The sequence below is a fragment of the Saccopteryx leptura genome, chromosome 2, assembly GCF_036850995.1.
Source record: "Saccopteryx leptura isolate mSacLep1 chromosome 2, mSacLep1_pri_phased_curated, whole genome shotgun sequence".
In the NCBI taxonomy this organism is placed as follows: Eukaryota; Metazoa; Chordata; class Mammalia; order Chiroptera; family Emballonuridae; genus Saccopteryx; species Saccopteryx leptura.
The window spans coordinates 270,401,261-270,421,685 of record NC_089504.1 but is presented as its reverse complement, the minus strand read 5'-3'; the positions used below and the strand labels follow the sequence as shown (position 1 = coordinate 270,421,685).

The 20,425-nt window shown below is 38.0% G+C and overlaps 1 protein-coding gene across 4 annotated transcripts in view; it reads left to right on the top strand.

Annotated features, from left to right (window-relative positions):
* RPS6KC1 (ribosomal protein S6 kinase C1) overlaps positions 1-20,425 on the top strand; it is a 177,942-nt gene that overhangs the window by 76,466 nt on the left and 81,051 nt on the right. For 3 of the 4 annotated variants that reach the window (XM_066361768.1, XM_066361767.1, XM_066361769.1), the window contains one exon: positions 479-841. The exons of the other annotated variant lie outside the window; for it this stretch is intronic. In XM_066361768.1, the coding sequence (XP_066217865.1) occupies positions 479-841 (363 nt within the window). The remainder of the gene's footprint in view (positions 1-478; positions 842-20,425) is intronic. 4 annotated transcript variants of the gene reach the window in all.

The following is a 20,425-nucleotide window of genomic DNA, read 5'->3' as shown; positions in this document are numbered from 1 at the left end:
TGTTCCTCATTTAATGCCCTGCATGATAAGTGATACTATTAAGTTACTTGCTGTTGGTCACACACTAAGTTTTAAGAGCTGGGTTTCAAGAACTTCTATTTTAATTACTCTTAGCTCTTACTCTTTGTCTTTTATTGTAATATTCTTGTTCACAGCAGCTGTGTGTAAAAGCATCAGCTTTCTAAAAACGGCGAGTAAGATCTTGTGGTAATGGTTCTTTTTGATACCAGGGCTAGATAAAGATGTATCTTCAGTGTTAGTTTGGTAATTAAGGCAAGGAGATGGTCTTCCAGAGCTATCAAGTCAGTGCAGAAATGGATGCCCTAAGCTGAAACAGATTGCTAGGCACTGACTTCATCAGTGAATTACAGCCTTCCTAATTGACTTGGATAGCATGAAAAAATTAATAGTCAGCATGATTTTATTCTTTTGGCTGATTCTCAGTTTAATATGTTTGCTGTTGTGATCATATTTCCAGGCCTCTCCAGTGACAGTGACCTGATATCACTTACTGTTGATGTGGATTCTCTTGCCGAGTTAGATGATGGAATGGCTTCCAATCCAAATTCTCCCGCTCGAACTTTCGGTCTCAATCTTTCTTCGGATCCTTCAGCACTGGGGGCTGTTGCTTCTGACAGCGAGCAGAACAAAACAGAAGAAGAACGGGAAAATCGGAGCCTCTTTCCTGGCAGTTTAAAATCCAGGCTTGGCAAGAGAGATTATTTGGCGAAAGCAGGAGAGTTAATAAAGCTGGCTTTAAAAAAGGAAGAGGAAGACGACTATGAAGCGGCTTCCGATTTTTATAGGAAGGGAGTTGATTTACTCCTAGAAGGTGTTCAAGGTACAGTTTTATCTGTATTAGTGGGTTTCTTCTGTTGGTATCTGGAAAAAAGTATATACCTGATTATTTCTTATGTGTAATCTTATATAAAAATAAGACTGAAAATGAGAAATTACTAAAGATTAAATGACCTAAATATGTATACATGCTTCTGGTTATACGGCAGTGTCAGATACACTTAAGTCTTTTTGACCAGTTGATCAACAAAATAGGATTAAAAAAAATCAAGTCTCTAATTAAGTCTCTATTATGAATAATAATTTTTTTTCCCCTCACATGGCCAGTGTTCACTGGCCTTCACCTCTCTCAGGAGTGTTCATAGAGATTCCTTAGTGCATTAATTCTCAGTCGCCTGAAGAGATGAGATGAAATGGGCTTTTAAACGAAGAGTGTAAAAGGCTCTCGGATTTGCTTACTATTCTGTTCTTCGTTGGCTGCAGTAACTTCTCCGTTAATGAATGGGGGTGAGATGGGGCATGTAGAGTTGAATGGTACTGAATGTCTGTAAGCAGAACTTACCTTTTTTGTTAAGCATCAGCTTTTGTTGAATTATTGGCCTTTTCCTTATAGAAGTAGAGTGATGCAAGCTGCTGTTAGTTACGTGACTTCTTGGACAGAATAATCAAATGTTGACGGGACCTTTTTTCAATGGGTTTCTTTCTAGAAAATTATTGTTTCTTTTCTTTTTATTTTTTAAAAAATATTTTTCTGAAGTGAGAAGCGGGGGTGGGGGTGGGGAGGTAGACAGATAGCCTCCCACATGTACCCAACCAGGATCCACCCGGCATGCCCACCTGGGGGCGATGCTTGTCCCCTCTAGGGTGTTGCTCTGCTGTAATCAGAGCCATTCTAGCACTTGAGGCGGAGGCCATGGAGCCATCCTCAGCACCTGGGCCAACTTTGCTCCAATGGAGCTTTGGCTGCAGGAGGGGAAGAGAGACAGAGAGGAAGGAGAGGAGGGAGAAGGGTGGAGAAGCAGATGGGCACTTCTCCTGTGTGCCCTGGATGGGAATTGAACCCCAGACTTCCACACACCCAGCTGACACTCCACTGCTGAGCCAACCGGCCAGGGCTTGTTGATTTTTTTTTTTTTTGAGAGAGACATTAATTTGTTGTTTCACTTATTCATGCATATGCTGCTTACTTCTTATATGTGCCCTGACCGGAGATGGAACCTGCAATCTTGGTGTATCAGGATGATGCTCTAACAAACTGATCTACCTTTCCAGGGCCAAAAATGATCCTTTTTCGCTATTTTATCTTTTCTTTTTTTGTGGGGTGGTCTTTGACTTATTAGTACCATTCAGATTTCCACAGTCTCCTGTATTATGTGTTAGACACATTTTTATTCTCTCTCCTTCACTATACCTGGTGTCCTGTAGTCCAGAAGCATTCTGTTGTACTCTTCCTAGCATGTGAATTTTCATTCTTCTAGTGTGGTACGCAGATGAATACCTGGCTGTATGGAGTGGAAGAGGAAGTGTATGTAGTAGCATCCTAAGTGCTTTTAAACTAATTTTGACTAAGTCTCTTGTTTTTAATCCTTTACTCTCAAGTTGACAGCCACCTAGTACCACCAGTTTCTGAACTTGGGGAGCGATTTAGTGCCATGTAAGTCAGACAGCTTTCTGGAGTTTTCCCAAGTCTTTAACCACTCATCCATCTACTTTTTAGCTTCTGAAATTTTATTGCTGCTACCTTTTTTCTCAATCTTTGTCCTGATGGGATTTTGTCTTTAAAATAGTTATTTTAGCCTGACTGGTAGTGGTGCAGTGGATAGAACATTGACCTGGGATGCTGAGGTCCCAGGTTTGAAACCCTGAGGTTGCTGACTTGAGCATGGGCTCATCAGGCTTGAGTGCAGGCTCACCAGCTTGAACGTGGGGGTCGCCAGCTTGAGCATGGGATCTTAGACAGGATCCCATGGTCGCTGGCTTAAAGCCCAAAGTCGCTGTCTTGAGCCAAGGGGTCACTGGCTTGGCTGGAGCCCCCTGGTCCAATCGATGCGAAGCAATCAATGAATAGCTAAAGTGCCACAACTACGAGTTTGTTGATGCTTCTCATCCCTCTTCCTTCCTGTCTGTGTTTCTGTCTCCCTCTCTCTAAAATATATACTCACAAAAATTAGAGGGTATTTCAAAATGAATATGAAATGATAAAATATTCCTTAATTTTTGTGAGCAGTATATATATTATTTTATAGCCATGTTAATGGAGTTTTAGGAAGGAGCACTTCTCTTGATTTGACTGATAATATATGTATATATGCCATTTTGACACAAGCTTGTTTTTCAAATAATCTGTTGGGGTGTTTTGTTTACTAGTGAAGTATTCTGATCTTAAAGATCTACTCAATTTTTTTCTTTTGGGTCAGGGGTTTAAAATTGGGATGAGTTGCAAACAGTTGGCTCTGATATTTTTCCCTTTTCTTTTTACATAATTTTTGTGCTAAAACATCACGAGTGTTTAAGTCACATAGCTATAATACATCAGTGTGTTTCATTTGTCTAAAAGTTATTTGCATTTAACCCTAGAACACTTCATAATGTTACCACTTGATGGCACCAGAAAAGTAAAAAACCTTTGCTTCAAAATGAGAATTATGGACACATATCAGCAAATAAAAACTGTGTCATTTAGTTAGTTACTTTGTGATTATGATGATACTTTTTTCTCCACTAGAACTTGATACCAAATCTACTGGACCTCTGTCTTAAGAAGTGTTTCAACTTAAACATATATTTTTCTATTTAACGTGTGCCTGTCTTTCTGAAACCAGTGTCCATCATTGCCTTGGATTGTTTTTGTTAGTAATGTGCCATCAGATCCCATAGGTTCTAATAGACTGATTGCTTGTAGCCTTTTATTGTTTATTAATAATGTGATCAGTTTTTGTTCACACAAGCTGTGGCATTGTAATCACAGAATTCTAATTAAAAATTTTTTTTCATTGATTTGAGAGAGAGAGAGAGAAAGAAAGAGAGAAGGAAAATGAGAAAGAGAAAGAGAAAAAGGAAGGGAGAGAGAGAGAAGCATCAACTCATTCCACTTACCGGTAGTTGTTCCATTTAGTTGTGCACTCAGTGGTTTCCTCTCATACATTCCCTGACTGGGGATTGAACCTGTGATCTCGGAGCTCCAGGACAATGCTCTATCTACTGAGCCACTGGCCAGGGCCAGAATTTTAATTTTAACATATATATATGTTAAATATATAATAACCTCTGTTTCAGCCCTCATGGTTATACATTTAACTATATGTCAAATGTAATGTCAGGGCAGTGCTCCTGGTCCATGAATATTTAAAAGTATCATCCTCTTCCTAACAGACACATGGACATTATTTAAAGAAACAACTTTTCCCTAGTTTAATTGACATATTTGACATAAAATATTGAATTAAAGATATACAACATAATGATTTGATATATGTATATGTTATGAAATTATTACCACAGTAAGTTTAGTTAACACCCATCACCTCCATAATAGTCAGTTTTTTTTCTTGTGATGAGAACTTTTAAGATCTACTTTCTTAGCAGCTTTCAAATACACAATACAGTATTGTTAACTATAGTCACCACATTGTATGTTACATCCCCAGAACGTCTTCATCTTATAAATGGAAGTTTGCAACTTTGACCACCTTCACTCATTTCACCTATTCCACCCCGTCTCTGGCAACCGCCAGTATGTTCTCTGTTTCTGTGAATTTAGTTCATTTTAGATTGCACATGTAAGTGACATCATAGAGTATTTGTCTCTTTCTTTCTGACTTATTTCACTTAACATAATGTCCCCAAGGTCTACCTATGCTGTTGTAAATGACAGAATTTCCTTCAGATTTATGGTTGAATAATATTCCATTGTGTGTGTGTATACATTTTTAATTCATCTGTTGATGGAAATGTAGGCTGTTTTCTTGGCTGTTGTAAATAAACAATGCTGCAGTGAACATGGGAGTGTAGATATGTCTTCAAGATAGTGATTCCATTTCCTTGGATATATACTCAGAAATGTATGGAATTGCTGGATTATACTGTATGGTAGTTCTAATTTTTTGAGGCACTGCCATACTGATTTCCATAATGGCTGCACAGTTTACATTTCACCCTCAGTGTATAAGAGTCCCTTTTCTCCGCATCCTTTCAAATATTTGTTAACTATTGTCTTTTTGATGATAGCCATTATAACAGGTGTGAGGAGAGATCTCTTTGTGGTTTTGATTTGGATTTCCCTGATGATTAGTGATGTTAAGTACCTTTTCATGTACCTGTTGGGTCTTCTTTGTATTTATGTCTTCTTTGGGAAAATGTCTATTCTGTCCCTGTGCCATATATATGTGTATTTTTAGTGTGTGTGTGTGTGTGTGTGTGTGTATGTGTGTGTGTGAGAGAGAGAGAGAGAGAGAGAGAAGCAGACAGAGAGAGAGATGGGGAGAGACAGGAAGGGAAGAGAGGTGAGAAGCATCAACTCATAGTTGTGGCACCTTATTTGTTCATTGATTGCTTTCTTATATGTGCTTTGCTGGGTAGGGGGCTGCTGCAGCCAAGCTAGTGACTGCTTGCTCAAGCCAGTGACCTTGGGTTTCAAGCCAGCAACTTTTGGGAAGCTCAAGCCACTGACCATGGGGTCATATCTATGACCTATGCACAAGCTGGCGACCCCAAGCTCAAGCTGGTGAGCCTACATTCAAGCGAGAGACCTTGGGGTTTTGAACCTCAATTTGTCCTCAATGTCCCAAGCTGATGCTCTATCCTCTGTGCCACTGCCTGGTCAGGCTCCTCTGCCCATTTTTTTAATTGGATTGTTCGTTTTTGTGCTGTTGAGTTGAGTTTTTTATATCTATATATATATTTTGGATATTAACTTCTTATCAGATACAGGATTTGCATATGTTTTTTCCCATTTGGTAGGTTGCCTTTTCATCTTGTTGATGGTTTCCTTTGCTGTGTAGAGCTTTTTAGATTGATGTAGTTTCACTCACTTTTGCTTTTGGTTTCAAATCCAAAAAATCATTGCCAAGACTGATGTGAAGCAGCTTCCTTCTAATGTTGTTTCCTTCTAGCCATTTGTGATCTCAGGTTTTATGTTCAGATTTTTAATCCATTTTGAGTTGACTTTTGTGCTTTGGTGTAAGGTAGGGTTCTAGTGTCATTCTTTTGCATGTGACAAATGTAATTGCTGGGTCATTCTCTATGGATCAGACTGTTCATTTGCCTCTGCACCATTTATTGAAGAGGCTGTCCTTTCCCTACTGTATATTCTTGGCTTCTTTGTCATAAATTAATTAACCATGTATGTCTGGGTTTATGAGTTTTCTGTTTTGTTCCAATGACCTGTGTGTCTGGTTTTATGTCAGTATTATGTATTTTTGGTTGCTATAGCTTTGTAATATAGTTTGAAATATGATACCTCCAGCTTTGTTTTTCTTTTTCAAGGTTTCAAGGTTGCTTTGGCTATTCGGGGTCTTTTGTGGTTCCCTTCAAATTTAGGATTGTTTTTTCTTCTGTGAAAAATGCCATTGGAATTTTGATAGGGATTGCATTGAACCTGTATTTCACTTTGGGTAATATGTATATATTTTTAACAATAGTAATTAATCTATAAACATGGAATATTTTTTCATTTATTTTTGTCTTCAATTGCTTTAACCCAATATTTGTAGTTTTCTTTCTTTCTTTTTTTCTTTCTTTTTTTTTTTTTAACAGAGACAGAGAGAGTCAGAGAAAGGGATAGATAGGGACAGACAGACAGGAATGGAGAGATGAGAAGCATCAATCATCAGTTTTATGTTGCGACACCTTAGTTGTTCATTGATTGCTTTCTCATATGTGCCTTGACTGCAGGCCTTCAGCAGACTGAGTAACCCCTTGCTTGAGCCAGTGACCTTGGGTCCAAGCTGGTGAGCTTTACTCAAACCAGATGAACCCGCGCTCAAGCTGGCGACCTCGGGGTCTCGAACCTGGGTCCTCCGCATCCCATCCAACGCTCTATTCACTGCGCCACCGCCTGGTCAGGCTTGTAGTTTTCAGTGAACATGTTTTTCACCTCCTTTGTTAAATTTATTCCTAGGTATTTTATTATTTTTGGTGCATATATAAATGGGATTACTTTTAAAATTTCTCTTTTTAATAGTTTGTTGTTAGTATACAGAAGCAAAATTGGTTTTTGTATATTGATTTTGTATCCTGAAACTATTGAATTTGTTTATTAGTTCTAACAGTTTTTTTGGTAGAGCCTAGCATTTTCTACATATAATCTTATGTTGTTTGCAAATAGAGACACTTTTATTTATTCGTTTCTGACTCAGATGCCTTTTAATTCTTTTTCTTGCCTAATTGCTCTGGTATGGACTTCCAGTACTATGTTGAATAAAATGGCAGAAGTGGGTATCTTTGTCTTTTTTCTGATCTTAGAGGAAAAGCTTTCAGCTTATCACCATTGAATGTGATGTTGAGTGTAATGGACATTATTTTTTAATTTGAGGGAAAAGGAGGGCTCTAGCTTGTGAACTGACGACACTTATGAACAGAAGAGATGTTTCCTGGGGTGAAGATTTGTTCTAGTTTGGCAGAACAGTTATATTATTATTATTATTATTATTATTATTATTTAGTGAAAGGAGGGGAGGCAGAGAGACAGATTTCCACATGCATTCTGACTGGGATCCACCTGGCAAGCCCACTAGGGGGTGATGCTCTGTCCATCTGAGGCCATTGCTCTGTTGCAACTGGAGCCATTTCTTAGCGCCTGAGGTGGAGGCCATGGAGCCATCCTCAGTACCCAAGGACAACTTGCTCAAACCAATGGAGCCATGTCTGCAGGAGGGGAAGAAAGAGAGAGAGAGAGAGAGAGAGAAAGGGGAGGGGTGGAGAAGCAGATAGTCGCTTCTCCTGTGTGTGCTGCTCCAATGTGCACTGACCAGCAATCAAACCCAGTACATCCACACACCGGGCTGATGCTGTACCACTGAACTAACCGGCCAGGTCTAGAACTGTTATTGAAACATCACTGTAACCAGTGATACCTGTGAGTCATTTTAATTTAACTCTTGCTATAAGATTTGTTACCAGTGACCTTGGTTTGGATAGTCATACTCTATAATAAAGTAATTATTTCTGGATATTTGATAATCCAGCAAAAGAAGTCTTTCAGAGCTAAGTAAGAGTGTTTTTTATACAGGGTTCTTATGAGTTGGAAAATTTTGTTATTCTAAATACTAACTATTCATCCTGACTAAACTATTCATCCTAAAGGAGTTTATCTGGGTTGTTTGTAGATTTGATAAAGATGGCATGATGTTTTTCTTACATAACTGGTGTTTGCACAGCTGAGACCAGATGCTACATCTACCCATCCAGCAGAGAAAAAACATACCTTGATAGTGATAACTTGGAATTCTCCTTTTGAACTTGACACTTAACTTATTCAATTAGTCTAGAAATGGCTGTTGAAATCAAAGTACCCTCAACTTTTCTAAGTTCTCAGGTCTTTATGGATGTAAGAGAGAAAATCCAAAAGTCAGGATTCAAAGAATCAACTCGAATCTTTAAGATCATGTTTCAGTACGTATCTTTTCATTTCTGTCTTGTTTATATATTTCTGCAAGTGGCTGATATGATCGATCTGTATTCTCTGTGTGGGCTTGTTGGAATAATTGTGATAATGTAGAGTGGCAAATGGATACCAGAAAGCTATTAATGAGATGTTTAAATAACAACAATAATTTATTATTTACTATATGCTTGTCATCGTACAAGGGATTTTTCCTAATGTTATTCTTAATCCACTGAACAAGCCTCTGAGCTGAACTATGGGTGAGCACACTGGCCTTTGTCTTAGGACACTAAAATTTAGAGGGTGCAAACATTTAATATAATGATTTTAAAGGCTTGGCACTTAGTTAGCAAGAGTCATTATTTAAAACAGGAAGCTACCAGATGGTGAGCATTGTTAGTAACAACCATCTGTGGGCTACATTGTGAATTACGGAGTTGATTTGAGAGCTGGTTTTGTTTGTTCTGCGTGTGAAAGTTGTTGGTTTGCTCTGTTTGTAAGGTAACTACTGTAATACCCATTTTACAGATGAGGAAAACCAAGATTTACACAAAGTAAGCAATGTGCTCAGTGTAACAAGACAGCAAGAGTTTGAGCCAGGACTTAAGTCTAAGTCTTTCTGAGTTCAAATCTGGTCTTCTTTCAGTTATGCCTGATACCTCTCACACATTTATCCCCTGATTAGATTAATTTTTAAAGTGGAGAAGCAGCAAGTTCTCCAACATCTAATATTTTTAAATTTTATTTTGAATAATCATTCTTTTTCTTTTTACCCACTTATTTGTTTGCTCATTCAACCATCTATCCATCCAGTTGACCATTCAACAAGTTTTAATTAGTTATATGTACCGGGTATTGTGATAGTGAATATAATTTTTTTTTGGTAAAAATATAAAATAAGGCCCTGGCCGGTTGGCTCAGCGGTAGAGCGTCGGCCTGGCGTGCGGGGGACCCGGGTTTGATTCCCGGCCAGGGCACATAGGAGAAGCGCCCATTTGCTTCTCCACCCACCCCCCTTCCTCTCTGTCTCTCTCTTCCCCTCCCGCAGCCAAGGCTCCATTGGAGCAAAGATGGCCCGGGCGCTGGGGATGGCTCCTTGGCCTCTGCCCCAGGCGCTAGAGTGGCTCTGGTCGCGACAGAGCGACGCCCCGGAGGGGCAGAGCATCGCCCCCTGGTGGGCAGAGCTTCGCCCCTGGTGGGCGTGCCAGGTGGATCCCGGTCGGGCGCATGCGGGAGTCTGTCTGACTGTCTCTCCCCGTTTCCAGCTTCAGAAAACTACAAAAAAAAAATATATATATATATATATACATATATATATATATAAATATATATATATATATGTATATATAAAATAAAATTGCGCGATGACCCTTCAAAATAAGATTCCCTTCCCTCACCTCTCTTCCCTTCCCCTCCCTTTGTTTCTCCTCCTGCATACAGTATGAATCTCATAGTGGAAAAGAGTTCCTAGATGTTGTTATCTAATTATTTTGACAATCTTGCTGATATTTTTGACCAGTGAAACTATTTCCGGTGTTACGACTCAGCCAAGAGATGCAAACAGTCTTCTACAGTTTTCATCCTGGTGAATGTTGTAATAAGCATTACTCAGCTATTGTTTCTGATTTACCCCATCCCAGGCCACATGTGTGTTAGGCTCTCAGGGATGTCCTGACGTATTTCAAAAACTGTGACTAGTGTGCTGAGGTACATCCTTCTGGGTCTCTTAATGGGTCTTGACTATTCTTCCTCTGCTCAGACTAGCTCAGAATGTAGGGTTCATTCTAGAACATGTCCAGGCCCTGTACATGTGGTTAGTTTCTGTGTAATCCTAATAATATATACTCAAATGCTTTAAAAAGTTGTTTTGGCCATTGATTTATTTCTTTGAATGATTTACTCAATTATTAGGAAACTCAAAGGACAGACTTACTTGCTTTAAAAAGCACGGATAGATGCGAAAGGTAGTAAGTTTGTGTTTTTGATAAAGGGAAACAAGTCACATGATTGTTATTGCTGAATTTCAGAAATAAAAATGTGTAACTTGAAAAAAATTAATTTGACTTGTTCTGGTGTTTTTGTAACTCTGAAGATATGAAAATATTGTCTAACCTGCTCTATGTTTAAGGGATTTTCCAGATCCGTACAAAGTGTGATATAGTATAAAGCTAACAAGACCAAAACTATATTTACTTTAAAAGACATTAGTGGTGGGATCTTGCCTTCTAATGCATTGGCTCCTGGCTTTTTTCATTTATGGTCACCTTTGAGAACTTATTGCTCTTTTCCAGTTTTGTTTTAAACTATTTGGGTACCCTTTATAACTCTATATAAATTTCAAAATCAGGTTTAAGTTTTTTAAATTGAGTTGTAATTGACATATTTTCATTATTGGCTGCTGAGATTTTGATAGGAATTTCATTAACTTTGTAATTAAATTTGGGGAGTACTGCTATTTATTTATTTTCCTGAAGTGAGAAGCAGGGAGGCAGAGAGAGACAGACCTCTGCATGTGCCCAACCGGGATCCACCTGCCAGGCCTACTAGGGGCGATGCTCTGCCCATCTGGGGCATTGCTCTGTTGCAACCAGAGCCATTCTAGTGCCTGAGGAGGAGACTATGGAGCCATCCTCAGCGCCCGGGCAACTTTGCTTCAATGGAGCCTTGGCTGTGGGAGGGGAAGAGAGAGACAGAGAAAGGAGAGAGGAAGGGTGGAGAAGCAGGTGGGCGCTTCTTCTGTGTGCCCTGACCAGGAATTGAACCCAGGACATCCACATTGTATGTACCACTGAGCCAACCAGCCAGGGCTAGGGGTACTGCCATTTTAACAATATTAAGTTTTCCCATGTATGAACGTAGGACATGCCTTCCTTCATCTTCAAAGACCTGCAGTGTTGTGTCTCTCTGATTGTTATTTCAGTTCTATCTTACTGTGGTCTTCAACAAGGAAAACCTCTCTGATTTTAAGGACTGATGTGATTTGGTTGAGCCTACCCTGATCATCCAGGATAATTGCTCTATCTCAAGATCCCTAACCTTAATCACACTTATAAAGTTGCATTAGCCAAGTAAAGTTATATTTTCACAGGTTCCTGGGTTAGGACATGGACTTCTTTAGGGGTCTGTTAGTGTGCCGACTGTCCCTGTGAATTTACTTCTAAATAATATACTTCTAATTATATCATAATTATACCATCTAACTTTCCAGCATTGAGGTTTTTCTTGTTAACTTTTTGTTATTAATTTCTAACTTAATTTCATGGTGTTCAAAAACTTGGAATGATTTCAGTTTTCTGAAATTTCTTGCAGCTTTCTTTATAGCCAAGCAACCTGCTATTAATCTTTTTACTACAAGGCCCTGAAATGGGGATGCCCAGTACATTCTAAAACGTATTTGAAGGTTTCATTATACTTTCTATAACATGCCTATCTTCTGTATGTTTATAGAATATTTTCTTACCTTTTAGTAGTCTCTGCCTTATTTTTGGTAGTTAACCCATCATTACGGGATAACATTCTATAATAATCATTTTGTAATAGTTGATAACAGAATAATCTTAGGTCCTTATGATTAAATTGATTTTGGAACTATATGAGATGTTATCAAATTATTCTCTGATTAGTGAAAGCATATCTATTTTATTGACTGTCAGTGAAAAAGCTCACAAATATAGTAACATCTTGCTATAAAATAGTTATCTTGAATGAGATCATTGATAGCTCTTTCTTCTACAAAAGAAGGGAGACTAGGACAAAAAAGATAAAAGACATAAGTATCCAGGAAAAATAAAAGCAGAGATTAGAAATAAAGAACCCTAAATTGGATTTTTTATTGTAGTTGGTTGGTTTGGTACTTGGAAGGGGAACAGTACCGCAATTTACCCTGTTGATAGAACATTTTCACTCAATTTTCCCATATTCACTCAAGCAACAAAAAAGATTAGAAGAAATAAATAACGAGAAGAGGCAAAGATGTGACTTGTAACTACATGATAATAATCCCTTAACATGAAATTATCCAGTAATACAGGAATTTGCATTATGTGATCCAGGCTGGGGTTCAGGAAGAGCAAATCAGATGGATCCCGGCAAAACCTCTGAATTGAAGAAATGGAGCTGAGAGTCCAGAAAGACCAAAGCCAGAGTTTGCAGCTAGAGCTTGCAGGGTTACAGCTGATGTCTAGTGTTTTAGCTAAAGAGGAGATGACAATACAAAGATTTTTGAAGTGTGCCCTGGAATATTTAGCGGAGTACTGATTAGTACATGGATGTGAGGGGACTACCCAATGCCAGGGAACTGAAAGAATTAGGGGAACATTCTGGCAACTGACACAGGGCTGGGAATAGTGTCTGTTCCTAACAGGTAGTTGTGAAAACCTCAGTCATAGGGCTTTAGGTAGAACGCTCAGAAGACTCTTTCTCAGTGATGTGGAGTAATAGATACCCTAAACCCGTGGTTGGCAAACTCATTAGTCAACAGAGCCAAATATCAACAGTACAATGATTAAATTTCTTTTGAGAGCCAAATTTTTTAAACTTAAACTATATAGGTAGGTACATTGTTATTAACTTAATTAGTGTACTTCTAAGCTGGCTTTTGTGCTCGCACTCAAGGGGCCAAAGAGCCCCAGTATACTGACTAGGGCACTAAGCCCACCCTAACAAATTTTAGAAGCAAGACCCAAAAGAATAAAACTGCTTCCCAGAAGCATAACTGTATTCTAGAACAAAGCTCAGTAATATTTGCAAGATTAGAAAAATATATACCACCTAATAAGGTAAAATTTACAATGGCTGGCATCTAGTAAATTTTTTTCATTCATTTAAAAGAGCAGGAAAAAATATGACCATTATAGACAAAAATAATGAATCAATCAAAAGTTATCCAGAAGTGACACAGATGTTAGAATTATCAAACAAGGACTTTAAAACTTATAATGGTATTTGGTATTAATTTTTAAAATAACTTTTCATTATGTTCAAAAAGTTATGGAAGATTTATAGGAGACTAAAATTGAACTTCTAGAGATGAAAGCTACAGTATCAGAAATGAAAAATGCAAACAGTAGATTTGTGGCAGATTAGATATTGTAGAAGAACAGATTAATAAACTGAAGAACAGATTAATAAACAGATTAATTTCAATATAGTAATTGAAATTATCTAAAATGAAACAGATTAAAGAATAAAGCAAAATTAATAAGAATCAGTAAGCTATAAACAACTATGTGTAATTGAAGCCCCTGAAAAGGGAGGAGAGGAAGACAAAATTATTTAAATAAATAATGCCTGAAAGATTTTCAAATTTGATGAAAACATTCTACAATTATGTGCCAGTTAACCCTTTGAGTAATGAGTGTTTTGTTAACCCTTTGAGTGAGGACGTACGTGAACGTTCCTACTACTTAAAGGGTTAATGATGGGGATATGTTCTAAGAAATACATTGTTATGTGATTTTTTGTCTTTGTGCAAACATCATTGAGTATACGTAAACATAGATGGTATAGACTACTACTTTAGTTGTTTATGGTATACTTTTTTATGACTGGTAGTGCAGTAGGTTTGTTTATACCAGCATCACCACAAACACATGATTAATGTGTTACACTACAGTGTTTCAATGGCTGTGATGTCACTAGTAGATAGGAATTTTTTCAGCTCATCATACTTTTATGTTGTGTATGTGTCTGGCATTGACTGAAATACTTTTATGTGGTGCCTGACTATCCAGGTCCAAGAAGCCCAACACACCCCAAGCATAAGAAACATGAAAACTACACTAAGGTACATTATAACCAAATTGCTTAAAACCAGTGATAAAGAGAAAATCTTGAAATTAAAACCAGGCAGAAAAGAGATGTACAGAAGAACAAAGATAAGAATTACCTCAGATTTCTTGTTGGGACCAGTGCAAAACAGAAGAGAATTGATCAAAATGTGTAACAGAAAGAAGAAAAGACCTGTCAACTTATATTTCTATACCCATTGAAAATATATTTCAAAAAATAAAGGCAAAATAAAGATACATGCCTATTTATCTGTTGTTTTTTTTTTAGTGTGTGAGTATGTGTGTGCGACTGAGAGAGAAGGAGACAGATAGGGGTAGAGATGAGAAGCATCAACTCATAGTTGTGTTATTTTAGTTGTTTATTGATTGCTTTCTCATATGTGCCTTGACCGAGGGGGCTCAATCTGAGCCAGTGACCCTTTGCTCAAGCCAGTGACTTTGGCCTCAATCTGGCGACCTTTAGGTTCAAACCAGTGATCCTATGCTCAAGGTGGCGACCTCAGGGTTTTTTTGTTTTGTTTTGATTTTTTGTTCTTTTTAAAAGTGAGAGGAGGGGAGATAGACAGATTCCCACATGAACCCTAACTGGGATCCACCCAGCAAATCCCATCTAGGTCTGATGCTCAAATCAACCGAGCTATCCTCAGTGCCTGGGGCTGACGCTCAAACCAGTAGAGCCATTGGCTGTGGGAGGGGAAGAGAGAGAGAGAAAGAGTAGAGGGAAGAGAAGAGAAGCAGATGGTTGCTTCTCATGTCTGCCCTGATCTGGGATTGAACCTGGGATATCCATACACTGGGTCTACGCTCTATCCATTGACTGAGCTGACCAGCCAGGGCTGACTTGAGGGTTTTGAGCTTGGGACCTCAGCGTCCCAGGTTGACACTCTATCCACTGTGCCACCATTGGTTAGGGAGGATACATGCATATTTATAGCATGTCTTCTTAATTAGTTTAACTTTTTAATGTTATAAAACGTCTATTTTTTTCTGTAGTAACATTTATTTTACTTGAAATCTGTTTTGGTGGATATTAATATTGCTATTCCACATTTCTTATTATTACTTTTTGCATCATAAATTTTTTCCATCCTTTTACTTTCAACCTATTTATTTCTTTGAGTGAAAGTGTATCTCCTGTGTACAGGATATGGTTTGATCCTTTTATAAAAATATATATCTAGTCTTATGCTCTCTGCTTTTTCATTGGCATGTTTAATCAATATAGAGTATTTAATAGTACAGTTGGGTTATGTCTGCCATCTTTCTATTTTCTGTGTCTTGTTTTTTTTTTTACTACCTTCATTTGTAGTAAGTAGAAAAAATTTTAGTGTATTATTTAGTCTCTTTCAAAACAATATAATTTTGAGTTTCTTATTTCTATATTATTTTTTCTGAATATTATAATATACATTTTAACATAAAACATTTATTTCAGAGTAAGACTACCTTAATTCTAGTAATATAAAGAAACTTTGCTTCAGTATAGCTACCTTATCTTCCTATTTCTTTTTGCTAGTATTGTAGTATATGTTACATATTTATTTAAGCCCTAGAGCCGTGATGGTGAACCTTTTTATAAAAACCACCCACTTTTGCAGTGCTGGTCAACCTGGTCCCTCCCGTTTTTATAAAAAGGTTCGCCATCATGGCCCTAGAGTGTAGTTTTATAATTTTTGTTTAAATGTACTTATCTTTTAAACCAGTTGAAAGAGAAATGAGAAAAAATAATTTATACTATCTTTATATTTATGTAAGTAATTTCCCTTACTTGTTCTCCTTATTTTTTCACTTAGATTTGAGTTGCTTTCTGGTGTCATCATCCGCACCCCCAGTATTTCTTGTAAGGTAGATTTACTGACAAATTTTCTCAGGTTTTTATGTGGGGACATTATTTTGCTTTTAGTTTTGAAAGGTTAGTTTTGCTGGTTGTTGGATTCTAGGTCCAACAACATTTAAAAATTTTTAAAAATTCCCGCTTAGCATTTTTAATATGCCATCTCACTGCTTCTGGTTTCTGTTTTTCTGATAACATGTAAATTGTTAATCCTGTTGAGATTTTTTTTTTTTAGGACATGATGAGTAATGCTTACTATCTTTTGCTATTTTTAAGTTGTTCTGTTTTGACTTTTGACAGTTTGGCTATTATGTGTTTAGGTGTAGATCTCTTCAAGTTTACATATATATATATACACACACACACACACACACACACACACACACACTCTTATTGGGTTGTCATGGTTTGCCAAACCATACAGGTTTCAAGTGTACAAGTCAATATGACACCATCTACCCACCACATCATGCCCCACCCCCTCCAGCCCCAAGGAAAATCTCTTTACACCCCCATCTCCCATTCCCTCATTCCCTCACTCCCCACTTAGCCCTCCTTCCCTACCTCCATTCCCCCCCTTCCCTCTGGCTAGTGCCTCTGTTGTCTGTATCTATGTGTTAAGAACATATATTTTTTGTCTAATCCCTTTACCTTCTTTAATTCAGTCCCCTCTTCCCCCTTCCCTCTGACAGCTGTCCATCTGTTCCCTGTGCAAGTTTACCCTTCTCAGTGTTTGTTGTGTACTTGGTATTTGATGACCTTTTGGGATATGTAGATAAAAATTAACATATTTGGGAAGTTTTCAGCTATTATTTCTTTTAAATTATTTTCTGTCCCCCCTTTTATTTCTTGGACTGCATTATGTTTATGTTAGTGTATGTGTCTGGGTCTGGTTCTCCACTCTCCCACCTTTATTTAATTTTATTCAGACTGGATAATCTCTACTCATCTATCTTCAAATTTGCTGATTTCTTTTTTCTGTCAACTCTGTGCTATTGGTTACTTTTTATTTTTATTATTTTAAATATTTATTTATTCATTTTAGAGAGGAGAGAGAGAAAGAGAGAGAGAGAGAGGAGAGACAGACAGAGAGAAGGGGGGGAGGAGCTGGAAGCATCAACTCCCATATGTGCATTGACCAGGCAAGCCCAGGGTTTCGAACCAGCGACCTCAGCATTTCCAGGTCGACGCTTTATCCACTGCGCCGCCACAGGTCAGGCTTGGTTACTTTTTAACTGCAAAGTTTCTATTTAATTCTCTTACAATTTCTCTGTTTTATTGTTAATGTCTATTTGATGATTCATTGTCTTTGTACTTAAAAATTTTTTAAACATGGTTTTTTTTTAGTACTTTGGACATATTCATAATAGTTGTTTTGAAGTGTTTGTCTTCCAAGATTTATAGATGAGCCCCTCAGAGATAGTTTTTAGTGACTGCATTTATTTCCGTTTATGTGCCATATGTTTTCTGTTTCTTTGTATGTCTTGTATTTTTTTGTTGAATATTTTGACATTGTAGATAATATAGCAACTCTAGAGTCTACCCACCCCCTTGGCCAATGATTGTTTAGATATTAGGCTTACGCTACATTAGTCAGTGAGGTTTCTGTCATTTGCTGAGAGTGTCTGTGTGGGTTAGGGCAGTGTTCTTCAACCTCTGTTCTGTGGATTGGTTTGCCAGAAATTTTGTGTAGGTCTGCAGAAGAGTTTACCTTGATGTTTTATGAAGATTATAGACCCAGTGATTTTAGTTGAATTTACTTATGCTCAGGGTGATTTCTGCCTTAGTGGTCCCCAAAATAATTCTCCTGTTTTCACTGGTCCTCAGGTGTAAAAAGATTAAAAACCACTGGGTTAGAGCATTCAAAATTCAGGCATTTTACAAGTCTGCCCTGGCTTTTACTTTCTGTTTATGTAAGGCCTCCCATTCACTAGGAATGACTGGATAGTTGCGACTCTCTATTATCTGTTTTGTGCACATGTGTAACTTTTGAGATCCCAAAGAATATGATGGGAGCTTATTATAGCACACTATGTGTGGAAACATGCTGTGAAAACCTGCAGAGTTAGGATAACAATTGGAGTCAGTGAAGTGCCCCAGGGCGAAAGCCCTGAGCAGATGAGAGGCCAGGGGCCTCTCTGACCCATACTGGAAACAGTGCATGCTGGACACACAGCAGGATAAGATTTGGCAACAAGAAAATGTTTAGGCTCTCAGAACAGAGATTAGGAGTCAGCATGTTCCTTGTCCTTTACTTCACCCCTGAAAGCTTCTTCTTTCTGCTTCCTTGAGTTATTTGGACTTGCTAATATCTGAGTAAGGCCGGGGACAGGGCTTCAGTCCTGTCTGCTGACCAGGGCTGTTGCCTCTCCTTGATCCTTCGGTGCATTTCATCTGGTCTCTGAGTAGTTTTTGTCGTCGTGACTACTATGACTATCTTGTTTCCCAGTTTTCCCTGTTAAAATTTTTTGTCTATTGTTTGTCATTGATTACTGTTGATTTCAATGGCATGGAGTTTTTTAACTCTTTGAGTAGTACAAATGTTCATGTATGACCTCATGCCTCCTGACCATCCAGAATATGATCAATTTATTTAAAAAATGTGTAAGGCAACATTAAAAAAAGGCAAATGTATGTTTTTCTTGTTTCCATAAATTGGTTATGAAACAAACATGATTTTAAGTTAATAAAACTGGAACTGGAACTAATTTCATTTTTTGAAAAAAAACTCACTCCCGGGAGTCAGCGATTATGAAGAAAACTCACTCCTCAAAGGGTTAACGGACACCCAAACCAGACTGGCTCCCTCCAGGAGCAAGAAGGCTGCTGATCCTCACATCTACTGTTGCATTGTGCCAGGTGATGTTTGGGGGTAGCTTCGTGTTAAAGCATTCATGTTTCTCTTGCTGCAGTTCAGTATTTTTTTTTTTAAATATCTCTCAATTTGTTGTATGCCTGTAGTCAGTTTCCATGATTGCTTCTGTAACAACTCTATAGTTGGTGTTTCTGCTTTTGCTCTTGCTTGGGTCTAATCCATTCTTTCTCTTCCAATAGCCTGAGTGATTTTTTTTGAAAATGGAGTCCAATTGTGTCACTTTCTTGCATTAAACCCATTGCTTTGAGGATGAAATTTAAAGATATTAACAGTCTACAGTGAATGGCTTCTGCATCCCACTCCAGTCTCATCTTGAGCTACTCCTTTTCACTTGTTCTTCTGTAGCCCCAGTGGCCTTCTTTTACCTCCTGGAAGGCACCGGGGTCCTCCTCATGTTAGAACGTTCACCTGCGCTGTGCTCTGTGCGAGTGCTTTGCTGTGCTTCTCAGTTGCTACCTCCTCCTTGTTCATCAGGTCTCACCGTCAGGGACATTTCCTCCAGGAAGCCTTTCCTCAACTCCGTTCAGACCCCATTAGATTTCCTGAACTTTGTTGTCACTGCACGCTGTTTTAAGTACTTATATAACAATGAAATAATCATTTGTGCAATTATTTGTTGAATGCATGTATGTTTATTTACTTGTAATGTCCTTGGAGGTTGGGCATTTTCTCATTATTGTATCTTCTGGCATAGTGTCTGTTACATGGTATATTCTCTGTAACCATTTCTGAATGAGAATGGTTCTATAATACATATAAATGGGCACTTGAGCAGGAGGAAGAAGGCTTATAGGGATGGCTTCTGGAGGAGGTGATAAGTTGAATTCTAAAGTATGCATAGTGAATTAAGGTAGCTTCTGAAAAATCAAATAAGTTTAAAATGCCTGCCTTCTGGTGTATCACTACTCCACACGGACATCAGTATATTTGTCCTGCAGGACTGACAATGTGTAGAATTCAGCCATTTGAAATGGCCAAATTATATGCATTATTACATGTATATTTGTAGCTATATAAATAGTGAGACTCAGTATAGAGACCTCTTGCTACTCTGAGCCTGAGTTTGGTTTCTGGCTTTAATAAACTTCTGTCTTGGTCATGTATTTCTTATTCCGGCATGTTTGGAACTAGGGCTTTGTTCTGTTTTGATCAGACCGAACCCCAAATTCTCTAAATTTGATCTAAAACACAAGCATGGTGTCTGGGAAGCTATCATTTGCTTTCCTTTAATATTTTCTCATACTCCTTTTGGGGACAAGATGAGGATAGGCAGACACTTGTAGCACACCCCAGTCTGATTAAGCACCTGTAGCACATCACAGTGGCTAATGTTCAGGGGTAGAATGGAGTTTGGAAATATTTGTATCAAAATAAGGAGTTCTATAAACTTAGACTTGGAAGGGCTAATTCTACACTATGTCTAAGAAGATTTGATTATGGAAATAAACAGAAAACCTTACTTTCTGGAATTTTTTCCCCCTTTTTTTACAGAAACAGAGAGAGAGAGAAGGACAGACAGGATCAGA